Source organism: Clinocottus analis, unplaced genomic scaffold (genome assembly GCF_023055335.1).
Source record: "Clinocottus analis isolate CAN_PGR_092001 unplaced genomic scaffold, fCliAna1.0.p SCAF_18, whole genome shotgun sequence".
Taxonomy (NCBI): Eukaryota; Metazoa; Chordata; class Actinopteri; order Perciformes; family Cottidae; genus Clinocottus; species Clinocottus analis.
In genome coordinates this window covers 16,156,369-16,171,368 of record NW_027175909.1, presented here as the reverse complement: position 1 = coordinate 16,171,368, position 15,000 = coordinate 16,156,369, and the positions used below count along the sequence as shown (strand labels likewise).

The 15,000-nt window shown below is 47.2% G+C and overlaps 1 protein-coding gene across 2 annotated transcripts in view; it reads left to right on the top strand.

Moving 5' to 3' along the window:
• Window positions 1-13,908, top strand: part of LOC137788483 (disco-interacting protein 2 homolog C-like) — a 21,945-nt gene extending 8,037 nt beyond the window's left edge. For both annotated transcript variants that reach the window (XM_068581303.1, XM_068581302.1), the window contains 34 exons: window positions 1-30; window positions 400-522; window positions 702-848; window positions 1,077-1,196; window positions 1,700-1,897; window positions 2,152-2,243; window positions 2,452-2,562; window positions 2,664-2,787; window positions 3,237-3,346; window positions 3,879-3,981; window positions 4,077-4,141; window positions 4,252-4,345; window positions 4,457-4,576; window positions 4,841-4,955; window positions 5,163-5,302; window positions 5,522-5,658; window positions 5,898-6,106; window positions 7,409-7,523; window positions 7,625-7,826; window positions 8,081-8,181; window positions 8,351-8,431; window positions 8,548-8,671; window positions 8,757-8,878; window positions 9,332-9,443; window positions 9,521-9,630; window positions 9,712-9,842; window positions 10,151-10,319; window positions 10,417-10,587; window positions 10,707-10,768; window positions 10,846-10,903; window positions 11,308-11,382; window positions 11,548-11,722; window positions 12,409-12,532; window positions 12,609-13,908. The exon at window positions 1-30 is cut by the window's left edge and continues 267 nt beyond it. In XM_068581303.1, the coding sequence (XP_068437404.1) occupies window positions 1-30; window positions 400-522; window positions 702-848; window positions 1,077-1,196; window positions 1,700-1,897; window positions 2,152-2,243; window positions 2,452-2,562; window positions 2,664-2,787; window positions 3,237-3,346; window positions 3,879-3,981; window positions 4,077-4,141; window positions 4,252-4,345; window positions 4,457-4,576; window positions 4,841-4,955; window positions 5,163-5,302; window positions 5,522-5,658; window positions 5,898-6,106; window positions 7,409-7,523; window positions 7,625-7,826; window positions 8,081-8,181; window positions 8,351-8,431; window positions 8,548-8,671; window positions 8,757-8,878; window positions 9,332-9,443; window positions 9,521-9,630; window positions 9,712-9,842; window positions 10,151-10,319; window positions 10,417-10,587; window positions 10,707-10,768; window positions 10,846-10,903; window positions 11,308-11,382; window positions 11,548-11,722; window positions 12,409-12,532; window positions 12,609-12,861 (4,223 nt within the window). In that variant the 3' untranslated portion in view covers window positions 12,862-13,908. The remainder of the gene's footprint in view (window positions 31-399; window positions 523-701; window positions 849-1,076; window positions 1,197-1,699; window positions 1,898-2,151; window positions 2,244-2,451; window positions 2,563-2,663; window positions 2,788-3,236; window positions 3,347-3,878; window positions 3,982-4,076; window positions 4,142-4,251; window positions 4,346-4,456; window positions 4,577-4,840; window positions 4,956-5,162; window positions 5,303-5,521; window positions 5,659-5,897; window positions 6,107-7,408; window positions 7,524-7,624; window positions 7,827-8,080; window positions 8,182-8,350; window positions 8,432-8,547; window positions 8,672-8,756; window positions 8,879-9,331; window positions 9,444-9,520; window positions 9,631-9,711; window positions 9,843-10,150; window positions 10,320-10,416; window positions 10,588-10,706; window positions 10,769-10,845; window positions 10,904-11,307; window positions 11,383-11,547; window positions 11,723-12,408; window positions 12,533-12,608) is intronic.
• Window positions 13,909-15,000: the final 1,092 nt, after the last annotated feature.

The window sequence follows — 15,000 nt, the reverse complement described above, 5'->3', positions numbered from 1 at the left end:
AGCAGAGCCACCTGTCGCAGTCGCACCACGGTGAGAGGAAGCGCCGTGCCTACACAATAAAAGCACCTGTTGTATATTGGATGTGGCTATAAAAAAAAAATATTTATTCTATTAATTTTAATGTAATCAGTAATATTTATTTGTTGTGTAAATATAAAACATTTCATTAGTTAGCACCAACAGCTTTTCTGCACATGATGTATATTTACAAATATCTTATTTTTTATTATTCGTGATTCAGTACTTTTCTTTTGAAAAATAGAAACAGTAGGAACAATCGTTGTTCTGCTTTTTTCTTCTCATCAAACAAGACGACTTCATATTCCACCATCTTAAAAAAACTTTGATGTTACGTGTGTGTGTGTGTGTGTGTGTGTGTGTGTGTGTGTGTGTGTCCAGGTATTGGCCACCTGTCCCTGAAGAGGAAGGGAGCGCTGAGCGTTGCGGAGAACGGAGGATCTCTGCGACGCTCCTGTGAGTTTGGGTCCGACATGCTGTGGCCTCCGCCGCTGGAGTCGGACGGTACGTCTTTAATATCAATAAATATATATAGATATATATGTTATATATATATATATATATATATATACACACACAAAAATATATTAAAATGCCAATTCATTATTTTTATTATATATCATTTCTTATATATATATATATATATTGTTATTGACGTTGTCCGTGTGCTCGATTCCCTCCAGAGAACCACTCGGCTCCGCCGGACGTGACGGGCTACTCGTCTGACTCCACCCACTCCCGCGCAGAGCGCCACCACATGGCCAACATGGGCACCATCGCCAGGAACACGCAGAAGTACGGCAACGCCGAGCGCATGGAGACAGGCGACGGTAAGAGTCCGGGGAAAAAAAAACACAACAACAAAAACAACAACAACACAGCAGATGGGGAGCTCAGATTTGGACCGCCGCGTTTAAAAAAACCTTTTTATTTCATTTTCTTTGACGTGTTCTTTTTCAGCCGTTAGAAGCTGCGTCCACAGTCTGACCTTGAGAAAGTAGACCTCAGTGTGTGTGTGTGTGTGTGTGTGTGTGTGTGTGTGTGTGTGGTTCTTGCAGGTGTTCCGGTCAGCAGTCGCGTGTCCGCTAAAATCCAGCAGCTGGTGAACACGCTGAAGCAGCCGCGCAGGCCGCCGCTCAGGGAGTTCTTTGTCGATGACTTTGATGAACTTCTGGAGGGTTAGAGACGTCTTTCATTCCGTCTGTCTGCTGTTTTTTTATTTCTTCATTTCTTGAAGTTCTCCGGCTGTGGAAGCCCGTTCACGCCACTAAAAAATATAAGTAAAAATGATGAGATAAAAATTATAATATAGTCAAAATGATTTGCGGAACACATGCAAAGCCAGCGTCACTGAAGCGCATGCGCACTTATTATCTGATAATTATGACTTTATTATCCCATAATTATGACTTTATCTCGTAATTATGACTTTATCTCATAATTATGACTTAATTATCTCATAGTTATGACTTTCGAACCAACCGATGGAGGCAGCAGCAGAGCAGCGGCTCCTGTGTTCCGAGAGCTAAAATCCCTGTTTTTATCAATGGAGTCTGGTGGTGTGAATCAGTGTAGTCGTGTGGCAGCTTTTGCTGCCTCGAGGCTCTTCGTGTGAAACCTCAAACAGGATGTCGAAAAGGGAAAGTTTCCATGTTTCCACTGTCCGTCTCCTCGTCTCCAGTCCAGCAGCCGGACCCCAACCAGCCGCGCCCGGAGGGGGCGGAGATGATGGCGGTTCAGGGCGAGCCGCTCGGCGTGGTCACCAACTGGCCCCCGTCCCTGGAGGCGGCGCTGCAGCGCTGGGGGACCATCTCCCCCAAAGCGCCCTGCCTCACCAGCCTGGACACGGCGGGGAAGCCGCTCTACGTGCTCACATACGGTGAGGATCCATCACATCCACCACATCCACCAGATCCATCACATCCACCACATCCACCACATCCACTAGATCCATCACATCCATCACATCCACCACATCCACCAGATCCATCAGGCTCCTCCGTGATCAGCTCTCATTCTGCTGATCTCACGGGAATAAACACTGTCAACGTCTCCCTCTCTCTCGCTCCTTCCTTCTCCCCCTTCTTCTTTCCTTCCCTCCCTTCCTTGTCTCCTGTGTCCTGCTCCCTTCAGGAAAGCTGTGGTCTCGCAGCATCAAACTTGCGTACAACATCCTCCACAAACTGGGCAGCAAACAGGAGCCAATGGTCCGACCGGGTGATCGGGTGAGTCTGACTCCTCCCCCACTGTGACTCTGACTCCTCCCCCACGGTGACTCTGACTCCTCCCCCACTGTGTGTCTGTCTCTCTCAGCAGCGTTTTTTACTTCGTTTGTCCACGTTATTTAATTTATTAAACCGAGTTGTTTAGTTTTCTTTGCAGCCTGTTTTTTTTAATCTCTGATCCCGGTTTGTCTCCCCCTCTCTCTCCCAGGTGGCGTTGGTGTTTCCTAACAACGACCCCGTGGCCTTCATGGTGGCCTTCTACGGCTGTCTGCTGGCCGAGGTGGTGCCTGTTCCCATTGAGGTCCCTCTGAGTCGCAAGGTACTCAACGAATCTGCGCTATAGCTGCTGCATCACGGAGTAAACACATGATCACATGATCCAGTAGCTCAAGCCCCTCCCCTCCCTGTATCGTCCAATAGGATGCCGGCAGTCAGCAGATTGGGTTCCTGCTGGGCAGCTGTGGCGTCACCGTGGCGCTGACCAGCGACGCCTGTCACAAGGGACTCCCGAAGAGCGCCACGGGGGAGATCCCTCAGTTCAAAGGTGAGCGGGGAAGAGGGGAACAAAGTAGAAAAGGTACCTCTGAGATATAGTACAGTAAAAGTACAACATGTACCTCTGAGATGTAGTATAGTAAAAGTACAACATGTACCTCTGAGATGTAGTATAGTAAAAGTACAACATGTACCTCTGAGATGTAGTACAGTAAAAGTACAACATGTACCTCTGAGATGTAGTATAGTAAAAGTACAACATGTACCTCTGAGATGTAGTACAGTAAAAGTACAATATGTACTCTTGCATGTTTGTAAATATGTAAGTGAAAAATATTTAGGTTTTTATATTATTTTACAATTATAATTAATACTGTATTATTTCCATAAATAAATGTGTCTCTGTGTAAGTAAACATGTACGTAAAGGTGTCTCTGTGTAAGTAAACGTGTACATAAATCTGTCTCTGTGTACATAAACGTGTCTTTGTCTCTGCAGGTTGGCCCAAGCTGCTGTGGTTCGTGACGGAGTCAAAGCACCTCTCCAAACCCCCCAGAGACTGGTTCCCTCACATCAAAGATGCCAACAACGACACTGCTTACATAGAGGTGAGCTGACACACACACACACACACACACACACACACACACACACACACACAGACACACACACACCGATGCGTTCTGTTTCACATTCAACCCCCTGAACCCGTTTGAGTGAATACATAATTCATCGCAGGAGCTGTCGAGACAGCCATTATCGTCGGATCCTCATCTTCCCGACAGTCCCTGAACGCATCACGCGTGAACAAAACACTTATATTTAAATCAATATGTCTCATTCAAAATTTTGCCCCAAAATAAACTGTTTACTTTAATCAGATTGTGTAAATATATTAAAACTCTGAGCTCTTCAGTGAAACTATGATGTCATCATTGAGTCATGTGACCACAAATCAGGAAGTGAACGCAGAAAAGAGGCTGAAAACATGTGAAGAATTTAATAACATGTGGCGCTTCAATGTATTATAGTTCCTACATTGGTAACACTTGACCCTCCACAAGATATATTTATATGTATTAAAATGTATTTTCTATGTATTAAAATGTATTATATGTATTTCATGCATTCTCTCCTTAGTATAAAACCTGTAAGGACGGCAGCGTGTTGGGGGTCACGGTGACGAGGATCGCTCTGCTCACACACTGCCAGGCTCTCACCCAGAGCTGCAGCTACACTGAGGGTACGCACACACACACACACACACACACAGTTCACGGCCTCCAGCTCAATGTTTAGTGATGTAACCCTCTCTCCTGCCTCCTTCTCCGTCTGCAGCCGAGACCATCGTGAACGTTCTGGACTTCAAGAAGGACGTGGGCCTGTGGAACGGCATCCTGACGGTACGGAGGATGAAGAGGAGAGGAGGAGAGGAAGAGAGGAAGAGGAGGAGAGGAGAAGGCGTGGCCCAGCCCAGCCTCAAATAACCCTTTAAATGTGTGTGTGTGTGCAGAGTGTGATGAACATGATGCACGTGATCAGCGTGCCATACTCGCTGATGAAGGTCAACCCTCTGTCCTGGATCCAGAAGGTCTGCCAGTACAAAGGTCAGACACACACACACACACACACACAAATACACACACACAGTCTTTTTGGCTCCTCCCACCTGTCCGTCACAGGTAAATGCTAATGTCCCGCCTCTGTCCCCCCTGCAGCCAAGGTGGCCTGTGTGAAGTCCAGGGACATGCACTGGGCTCTGGTGGCCCACAAGGACCAGAAGGACATCAACCTGAGCTCTCTGCGCATGCTGCTGGTGGCCGACGGTTCAAACCCCTGTAAGGCTCCCCCTCCACAGGGGAGAGATGGGGGGGTGAGGGGAAGGAAGCTAGTAACGACAGCATCTTCTGATAGCTGATAGCTTAGCATGTTTTACAGTAACGCTGTTATTCAGGAGGAAGCATGCAAAGTGATTCTCTGTCTGCCGACGATGTTCAGCTCGATGAGCACAGCGTGGGGTTCTATGGGGTTCTGTTGGGTTCTGTTGGGTTCTGTCGGGTTCTGTCGGGTTCTGGTGCTTGAGCTCTGCAACGTGTCGTCAGGGTCCATCTCCTCCTGCGACGCCTTCCTCAACGTCTTCCAGACCAAAGGGCTGCGGGCCGACGTCATCTGTCCCTGTGCCAGCTCACCAGAGGCACTGACGGTGGCCATCAGGAGGTACACACACACACCCACACACACACTCTCTCACACACACACAGGTTTGTCTGTGCAGACACACACATACAGACACAGTCACACATGAATACAAGTGAACACAAAGTTTATAGTAGATAGATATGAAATTCATTCCAACATTTAAACTTCAGTACGGCAGCATAGTGACGTGTGTGTGTGTGTGTGTGTGTGTGTGTGTGTGTGCAGGCCGGTGGAGGACAGCAGCCAGCCTCCGGGCCGAGGCGTCCTGTCCATGCAGGGTCTGACCTACGGGGTCGTCAGGGTGGACACGGAGGAGCGGCTCTCTGTGCTCACGGTGCAGGACGTCGGCACCGTCACACCTGGAGGTACGTGTGTGTGTGTGTGTGAGTGTGTGTGTGTGTTTTATGCCGACAGACGTTCTTAAAACTGCGAAACTGAACTTTAAGACGTTTGCTCCTCAAACAGGGAGGAATGGAGGAAATAGTTACAGGAGGAAGACGAGTTAACCCTCCCTCTCTCTCTCTCTCTCTCTCTCTCTCTCTCTCTCTCTCTCTCTCTCTCTCCCTCTCCGCCACTCCCCTCAGGCCTGGTGTGTGTGGTGAAACCAGAAGGCGTCCCTCAGCTCTGTCAGACCGATGAGATCGGAGAGTTCTGCGTTTGCTCCGTCGCCACCGGAACGTCCTACTACGGCCTCACGGGCATGACCAAGAACACCTTCGAGGTGTGTGAGTGTGTGTGTGTGTGTGTGTGTGTTTAAGACTGTGAGTGTGTGCGTCTAAAAGGGTAAAAGAGTGAGAGTCTGTGAGAGTGTGTAAGAGAGAGAGTTAGTGTGTGTGTGTCTCTTCAAGAAATCAGAAAAACATGAAAAATAAACAGCAATGTGAAGCAAAAGTCAAGAAAAACTTCTAAAAATACTATATGTGTGCGTGTGTGTGTGTGCGTGTGTGTGTGTGTGTGCAGGTCTACCCGGTGAGCTCCAGCGGCGCTCTGGTCAGCGAGTACGCCTTCGTGCGGACCGGCCTGCTGGGCTTCATCGGGCCCGGCGGCCTCGTCTTCATCACGGGGAAGATGGACGGGCTCATCATGGTGAGCGGGCGGCGGCACAACGCCGACGACATCGTGGCCACGGCGCTGGCGGTGGAGCCCATGAAGTTCGTCTACAGGGGCAGGTGAGCAGGGCGGGGCCTCCAGGAGAGGTATTCGTCGGTGTATTCGTACTACTAGTGTGGTACTACAGTAGATGGAGTACTGCAATGGGCAGCTGCAAAACAAGCAGCTGTAGCTGTTCTTCACGTTGTGCTCTCGTCAAACACACCAGACTCCATTGATAAAAACAGTGATTTTAGCTCCCAGAACACTGGAGGTGCTGCTCTCCTTCCGCCTCCATCTGCTGGTTTGTTTGTGTCATTGTGCGACTTTGTTGAATCTGAATTAACTCTTTAAAACAATAATGTCACACATTAACACTGACTATCGAACAGAAGGAGGCAGAAGTGGAGCAGCAGCTCCTGTGTTCTCTGGGCTTAAATTACTGCTTTTATGAATGGAGTCTGGTGGGAGAAAACAGCTTCAGCTCCCCGTCAGAAAAGGTGAATATATTCTAAATACAGCGTTCACTTGATCTTATATAGATTCTTTTAGGAGTTTAAAATACATCCACAGCAGTACTTACCCTGTACTAATACACTAACTAACTCTTCTCAACATCCGTACTGTCCCTTTAAAAGACCAAAACCGCGGGCCAGACGTCGGCTTGGTAAATGAGAAACACACACACAGACACACACAGGCGTAATAAATCTTGTAAAGTAGAGCGACGGTGGAAGGATCCAGAACCGAGTGAAGTTTATTTGTGTCCTCGGCCGGCGAGGAGGAGATCCATCTTCCAGCCGACAGGTTCCTGAGCTATTTAAGGTTCCATCGTTCAGCAGGAACCGAGCTCACAAAGGAACCGAGCTCACAAAAGAACCAAACTCACAAAGGAACCGCCCCTTTTTCGAACACACAGATAGTTCCATTGTTTTATTGGGAACAATAGCTACAATGAAGCTACAATATCTACGCGAGAAAATATGTTTAAAGGAAAATAAAACATATGAGTGTGTGTGTAAGATTGAGAGTGTGTGTGTGTGAGAGAGAAAGTGTGTGTGAGTGTGTGTGTGTACAGATACACACATGAAACATCCATTTAAATACATCTATAAGTACAACAGAGACAAACATAATAGTACTTGAGTACTTGTACCTGCCCTGCAGTACATGTGGTTGTGAGTACTTGTACCTGCGCTGCAGTACCTGTAGTTGTGAGTACTTGTACCTGCGCTGCAGTACCTGTGGTTGTGAGTACTTGTACCTGCGCTGCAGTACCTGTGGTTGTGAGTACTTGTACCTGCGCTGCAGTACCTGTAGTTGTGAGTACTTGTACCTGCGCTGCAGTACCTGTGGTCCGTGACGTTCCCGCCCCCCTGCAGGATAGCGGTCTTCTCCGTGACGGTGCTGCGGGACGAGCGCATCGTGGTGGTGGCGGAGCAGCGGCCCGACTCCACCGAGGAGGACAGCTTCCAGTGGATGAGCCGCGTGCTGCAGGTGCGTCGCCATCTTTGTTTTACGCAACCGCAGACCTGTCAATCGGCGTGTAGCCCCGCCCCTAAAGCCCCTCCCCTCCTCTCCCCCGTTGTCTCTCTCAGGCCATCGACAGCATCCATGGGGCGGGCGTGTTCTGCCTGTCTCTGGTCCCGGCCAACACGCTGCCCAAAACCCCTCTGGGCGGCATCCACCTGTCTGAGATCAAGCAGCTGTACCTGGAGGGGGGGCTGCACCCCTGCAACGTGCTCATGTGCCCACACACCTGCGTCACCAACATGCCCAAACCACGGCAGAAACAAGCAGGTGGGAGGGAGGAAGGGAGTGTGAGAAAGAGTCAGAGTGTCTGTGTGTGGGGGTGTGTGTGTGTGTGTGTGTGTGTGTGTGTGTGTGTGTGTGTCAGCAAGGAATCAGCTTTTGTGTTTGAAAAGGAAAACATGAAAAATAAAAAGCGATGTGAAGCAGGACCCGAGTGTTCACGGGTCTGTATGCGGGGGTTGTTAATGTGTGTGTGTGTGTGTGTGTGTGTTTGTGTGCGTGTGTGTGTGTGTGCGCTGCAGAGATCGGACCTGCCTCTGTGATGGTGGGGAATCTGGTGTCGGGGAAGAGGATCGCTCAGGCCAGCGGGCGAGACCTGGGCCAGACGGATGACAACGACCAGGTGACACACACACCTGGAACTAACAGCGGATTCATCCAAAATACCGCATTGCATTGTGGGACAAAGTGTCCAGCGTGTTGTAGTACCAGTAATAGTAGTAGTACTGGTGGGATGCTAGTACTACACAATAAAGCGTGCAGAGTAAGAAGCTCCCCGATGTGTGTTTCAGTTCCTGTTCCTGTCGGAGGTTCTGCAGTGGAGAGCTCAGACCACACCGGACCACGTCCTGTACACGCTGCTCAGCTCCCGGGTATATTTATTTAGATATTTATACATATACATTTATATAAATATAGTTTTTGCTCAAGTTTAAATATTCCGAGTGGCCAAAACGATGCAAACGTCGCCCTCCCTCCCGTCCTGCAGGGGGCGGTGTCCAGCTCCCTCACCTGCCTGCAGCTGCACAAGAGGGCGGAGCGAGTGGCGGCTCTGCTGATGGAGAGAGCCGGTCTGCAGGAGGGAGACCACGTGGCTCTGGTCTACCCACCAGGTCAGAGCGGGGGCGGGCTGATTACCTCACCAACCATGCCCAGCTGGTCCTCACACTGTGTGTGTCTGTGTGTGTGTGTCTGCAGGCATTGACTTGATTGCAGCCTTCTACGGCTCCCTGTACGCCGGCTGCGTTCCCATCACGGTGCGACCGCCTCACCCTCAGAACATCTCCACCACGCTGCCCACCGTCAAGATGATCGTAGAGGTCAGGACTTTGAGTCCGTGTTCATTTAGAATCCATAGATTTTTTTTTAAATTTTGGAATTGTTTTTACATTTTTCAGAATTTTTTTGAGTTTTTAAAATTTGTTTAAATTTTGAATTCTTTTGAAATTTTTCCGAATTTTTTTTATCTTTTAGAATTTTTTGAAATGGTAAAAAAAAATCCGAAATTTCAAAAAATCTGAATTTTTTGGAAATATAAGTTTTTGGATTTTTGCTTAAATCTTTGAAATTTTTTTTATTTTTTGAAATTGTGAGAATGTTTTTACATTTTTAGATTTTTTAATTTTTTTTTTAATTTTTAGATTTTTCAGAATTCTTTTAATTTTTGTAATTTTTTGATCGTCGATCATTCCTTTAGTCTTTTCTCCATTAGTTCATGATAATGTATTGGGATCAATACCACGTGATACGTTAGCCTCAGTGTGTCTCTGCAGGTCAGCCACTCGGCCTGCGTGATGACCACGGCCGTCATCTGCAAGCTGCTGCGCTCCAAAGAGGCCACGGCCACCGTGGACATCCGGAACTGGCCGCCGGTCCTCGACACGGGTACGACCTTGACCTCTGACCTTTTGACCTCCACCTGCGAGAGTGCAGGTTTTCACATCTGTGTGTGTGTGCTGCAGATGACCTGCCAAAGAAGAAGCCTCCAGCTCTCTTTAAGCCCACTAACCCTGACGGTCTGGCGTATCTAGACTTCAGCGTCTCCACGACCGGCATGCTGGCCGGAGTCCAGGTCAGTTAGTCCTCCTCCTGACTCACACACATACAAACACACACACACACACTGCAGAACTAAGTGTCCGTGTCTCTCCAGATGTCCCACAATGCAGTTGGAGCCTTCTGCCGGTCGGTGAAGCTGCAGTGTGAGCTGTACCCGTCCAGAGAGGTGGCCATCTGCCTGGACCCGTACTGCGGCCTCGGCTTCGTCCTCTGGTGCCTCTGCAGGTCTGGAAGGCTAAACTAACGCAGTGTTCCACTTCTAATCTGCTGCTTGAGCTTCATCTCTTTGATTCTATGCGGCTGCGAAAGAGGAACAGTGTTCTCCATCAGGAGAAGACCCCTCATGGGTCATATTGTCGTCACTTTTTACTGGTCTAGCTCCACAAAACACTTGATCCTACATGTCCCACAATGCAACTCATCTTTCATTAGACCAGGAAAAAGTCATGGAAAAGTAGTCTAGCCACCAGTCCATCCTCATGTGTGTGTGTGTGTGTGTGTGTGTGTGTGTGTGTGCGTGTGTGTGTCTGCAGCGTGTACTCGGGCCACCAGTCCATCCTCATCCCTCCAGTGGAGCTGGAGTCCAACCCGGCTCTGTGGCTGCTGGCCGTCAGTCAGCTGCGTGTCAGAGACACCTTCTGCTCCTACAGCGTCATGGAGCTCTGCACCAAGGGGCTGGGGCTGCAGACGGAGGCGCTGAAGGTAGAAGCCTCTCCTCTCTCCTTTCCTCTCTCCTCTCTCCTGTCCTCTCTCCTCCTCCTCTCATCTGTATAAATATCTTCATCACTATTCGTGTCAGGCTCGGGGTCTGGACCTGTCCCGGGTCCGGGCCTGTGTGGTGGTGGCAGAGGAGCGTCCCAGGATGTCGCTCACACACTCCTTCTCCAAGCTGTTCAAGGACCTGGGCCTCCACCCGCGCTCCGTCAGCACGGCCTTCGGCTGCAGAGTCAACCTGGCCATCTGCCTGCAGGTGCATCTTCCTCTTTCCCTTCATCATCCTCACTCCTCAGGAATATAATGCTCATGAATACGAATCATTTTCTCATCCTGGTCACATGCTCACATGTCTGCCGCTGTGATTGGCTGCAGGGCACGTCGGGACCGGACCCCACGACCGTGTACGTGGACATGAGGGCGCTGCGTCACGACAGGTACCACCCTCGTCTTCATCCTCTTCCTCCTGCTCACCGGACACAATGCTGACTGTGTGTGTGTGTGTGTGTCTCAGGGTCCGGCTGGTGGAGAGAGGGTCTCCGCACAGTCTTCCGTTGATGGAGTCGGGCAAGGTGAGTCACGTTAACGTTTCCTGTGACTTCCTGTCACTTCCTGCTGTGAGGAGCCTCTGAGTGACAGCTCCATTAGTAAACACAGCGAGTCTGTGCGCGAGGCTTGGGCATCGAGCCGCCGGTCGCATTGACTCACTGCGTGTGGGAGGACGCCGTCTGTCCACCCGTCCTTTATCTGATGATGATGAACAGCTCCATCAGAGTCAGACACAGCTGATGCATTGTGGGTATGTGGGAAGACTCGCCCCAGCGTTTCTTTGTTCTCCGGTTTTATTCATCAAAAAAACAAAGAAAGAAAACACATGGGCCCCAGTGCATGCTGGTCCGAAACCTGCCCACTCAAATATATTATATTTATCTGTTGTTTTACATGAAGACTGTTGTTGTTGTTGTTGTTTGTTCAGATCCTGCCTGGAGTTCGTGTCATCATCGCCAACCCAGAGACCAAAGGGCCGCTGGGAGACTCTCACCTGGGAGAGGTCTGGACCTCATCTACCCCTTTACCTGTCTTTCTTTCTCTCTATCTCTTTATTTATATATATATATATATATATATATATATATATATATATATATATATATATATATATATATATATATATATATATATATATATATATATTTGTATATGAATGTCCCCTCAGATCTGGGTGCACAGTGCTCATAACGGCAGTGGGTACTACAGCGGGTACGGGGAGGAGGTCCTGCAGTCGGATCACTTCAGCTCTCGGCTGAGCTTCGGGGATACGGCGACGGTCTGGGCCCGAACCGGATACCTGGGCTTCCTGCGGCGCACCGAGCTCACCGACGCCAACGGAGGTGAGCTGTGACTCTCTTTAGTGTTCCTCTTGCTGTGACTCTTTTTAGTGTTCCTCTCATGCTGTGACTCTCTTTAGAGTTCCTCATGCTGTGACTCTCATGTTCATGTTCCTCATGCTGTGACTCTCTTTAGTGTTCCTCTCATGCTGTGACTCTCTTTAGTGTTCCTCATGCTGTGACTCTCTTTAGTGTTCCTCATGCTGTGACTCTCTTTTGTGTTCCTCATGTTGTGACTCTTTAGTGTTCCTCATGCTGTGACTCTCTTTAGTGTTCCTCATGCTGTGACTCTCTTTTGTGTTCCTCATGTTGTGACTCTTTAGTGTTCCTCATACTGTGACTCTCTTTAGTGTTCCTCATGCTGTGACTTTCTTTAGAGTTCCTCATGCTGTGACTCTCTTTAGTGTTCCTCATGCTGTGACTCTCTTTAGTGTTCCTCATGCTGTGACTCTCTTTAGTGTTCCTCATGCTGTGACTCTCTTTTGTGTTCCTCATGTTGTGACTCTTTAGTGTTCCTCATGCTGTGACTCTCTTTAGTGTTCCTCATGCTGTGACTTTCTTTAGAGTTCCTCATGCTGTGACTTTCTTTAGAGTTCCTCATGCTGTGACTCTCTTTAGTGTTCCTCATGCTGTGACTCTCTTTAGTGTTCCTCATGCTGTGACTCTCATGTTCATGTTCCCCTCATCAGAGAGGCATGATGCTCTGTTCGTGGTGGGCGCTCTGGAGGAGGCCATGGAGCTGCGGGGCATGAGGTACCATCCCATTGACATCGAGACGTCGGTGATCCGCGCACACAAGAGCATCATGGAGTGGTAAGCCCCGCCCCCTTAAGCCCCGCCCCCTCCGGCAGCAGCCCACTAACAGCCCCCCCTCTCCTCCACCCCTCAGCGCCGTGTTCCCCTGGACCAACCTGCTGGTGGTGGTGGTGGAGCTGGAGGGCTCCGAGCAGGAGGCCCTGGACCTGGTTCCCATGGTGACCAAGGCGGTGCTGGAGGAGCACTACCTCATCGTGGGCGTCGTCGTGGTGACGGACATCGGCGTCATCCCCATCAACTCCCGCGGAGAGAAGCAGCGCATGCACCTGAGGGACGGCTTCCTGCAGGACCAGCTGGACCCCATCTACGTGGCCTACAACATGTAGAGGGGGGGAGAGTGTGAGTGAGGGTGTGTGTGTGTGTGAGGGAGTGTGTGAGCGTGTGTGTGAGTCAGGGAGTGTGTGTGTGTGTGAGCATGCCGTGCATTTCTACGTTGTTGTTCATTTATTTCCCAGAATCCAGTTGTTCTGTATTTTTGAACCTGCGTGTTAAGTCTGTTTACTTTAAAGTCGTGTCGTGCCAGTTGATTGATTGGTTGATTGATTGATTGGTTGGTTGGTTGGTTGATTGGTTAATTGGTTGGTTGGTTGTTCTGGTGGTGGGCGGGTCCGTTCCCTCCCCAGAGCTTCTTCCTTCAGCTGTGTGGCGTTGTTTGAAAGTAGAGAAGAGATGAATAGTGTCAGTCATCGTGTTGTACCGGTCAAAACAACAACAAACAAAACAAACTAACAAAAAAATATTTAAATTTAAATTAGAACAGGGGCGGCCAGATGTTTGTAAAAAATATAAATATTGTACATAGACATAATAATCTATATGGAGAGGTACCGAAGACACAATGAGGTACAGTAGCCCCTATATGCAGCTCTCCACCTGCACCCAGTGTGTGTGTGTGTGTGTGTGTGTGTGTGTGTGTGTGTGCGTTTTAACGTGTCACAGGGATGTTTTTCATGGTTTTAATGTGATTCACGCAGCAGAAGAACAAATAAGAAACGTTTTAATTTAGAATTTAAACCCTAAAAGTAAAAAAATAAATAAAAAATTAAATTATATATTTTTTTTCCAGCATCTGAAGTCTTTTAGTGGCTCAGAAAAAACAACAACACCAACAACGCGTTGATTTCATGTTAATATTTATTTTAAAATATGTATGTTTCTGCCACTAAGGGGCATAACAGACGATACAGCGCGGCATCATGGGAGTTGTGGTCCTCTCTGCAGTCATTCCTTCAGTGCTTTCATTGGTTATTATTTTTATTATTGTTTATTATAATCTGTTATGCAACACAGAGTTGCACATTTAGTCCACGAGAAAAATAAACACAAAAAAGTGCATTTAAAAAACACTCAAATCTAGAAATATAATTTAGAAGATGTAAAAAGTGACTTATTTCACCTTTGAATCCTCATTTCCCATCTCACCAGTCAAACTATCAGTTATCGCTTTAAAAGAATATTAATATAATTATTAATATAATAATTATTATTACTTAAAGGGACTTTAATGTCTCAAACATGATGACGTCGTTCTTTATGCAGATCAGTCGTTCAGTTTGTTGGTAGCAGATTCCCTGTGTGTGTGTGTGTGTGTGTGTGTGCGTGTGTGTGTGTGTAAATAGTGTTGATTTTGTACGGTACAAGTGTGCGTGAATTGTTTTGTACACATGATAAAAAGATGAAATGACACTTTTATAAGAGCTGCTGTTGGCTCGCCGTCACACTATACAGTGCAATAAAGTGCTTTGATTGGCTAAACATTATGATTCAGTTGTTATTATATTATATGTCTGTGTTATTTGTGTCATGGGACTTGAGGTGAACACTTTTATTTAAAACACTTTTTTAATCACGTTTGAATCAAATAAACTAAAGAGGAATAAATATAATCAAAGTACTTTTTTTTCTTTACATTTTATGAATTATTTTTGTCCTTAAATCTTTACATTTCATAAAGATTTAACCTAGAAAAATCAGTTTTTTATTCACATTTTAGAACATAATTCCTCTTTTGTCCAACAGCATGCTAATTATATATGAATATATATATATATATATATATATATATATATTTATATATATATATATATATATATATATATATATATTATACATCGAACTATATATTTTTATATTAACAAAATGTATGTATTTAGCTTTGAGCTGCATGAAGAAGAGTTTGTTATTATATATTTATTGTAATCTTTCATTCCAGTTTTTTTACCGTTTATTATTTATATTACTTGTTTTACTTTTTATTGTGTTTGTTTACACTTTAATATAAATAATAAAGGAATATATAGTAGTATCTAATGTATTCTATCTAATATAATATAATATAATAATATAATAATATAATAGAAGTTCTCACCTGCGCCACGTGGCGTCGCTGTTGCTTCTCATTAAAGCGGCTCACGAGGATCCTGCGGGTCGGCGGGGGCGCGCCTCGGTCCGGGGAGTCCCGGGTG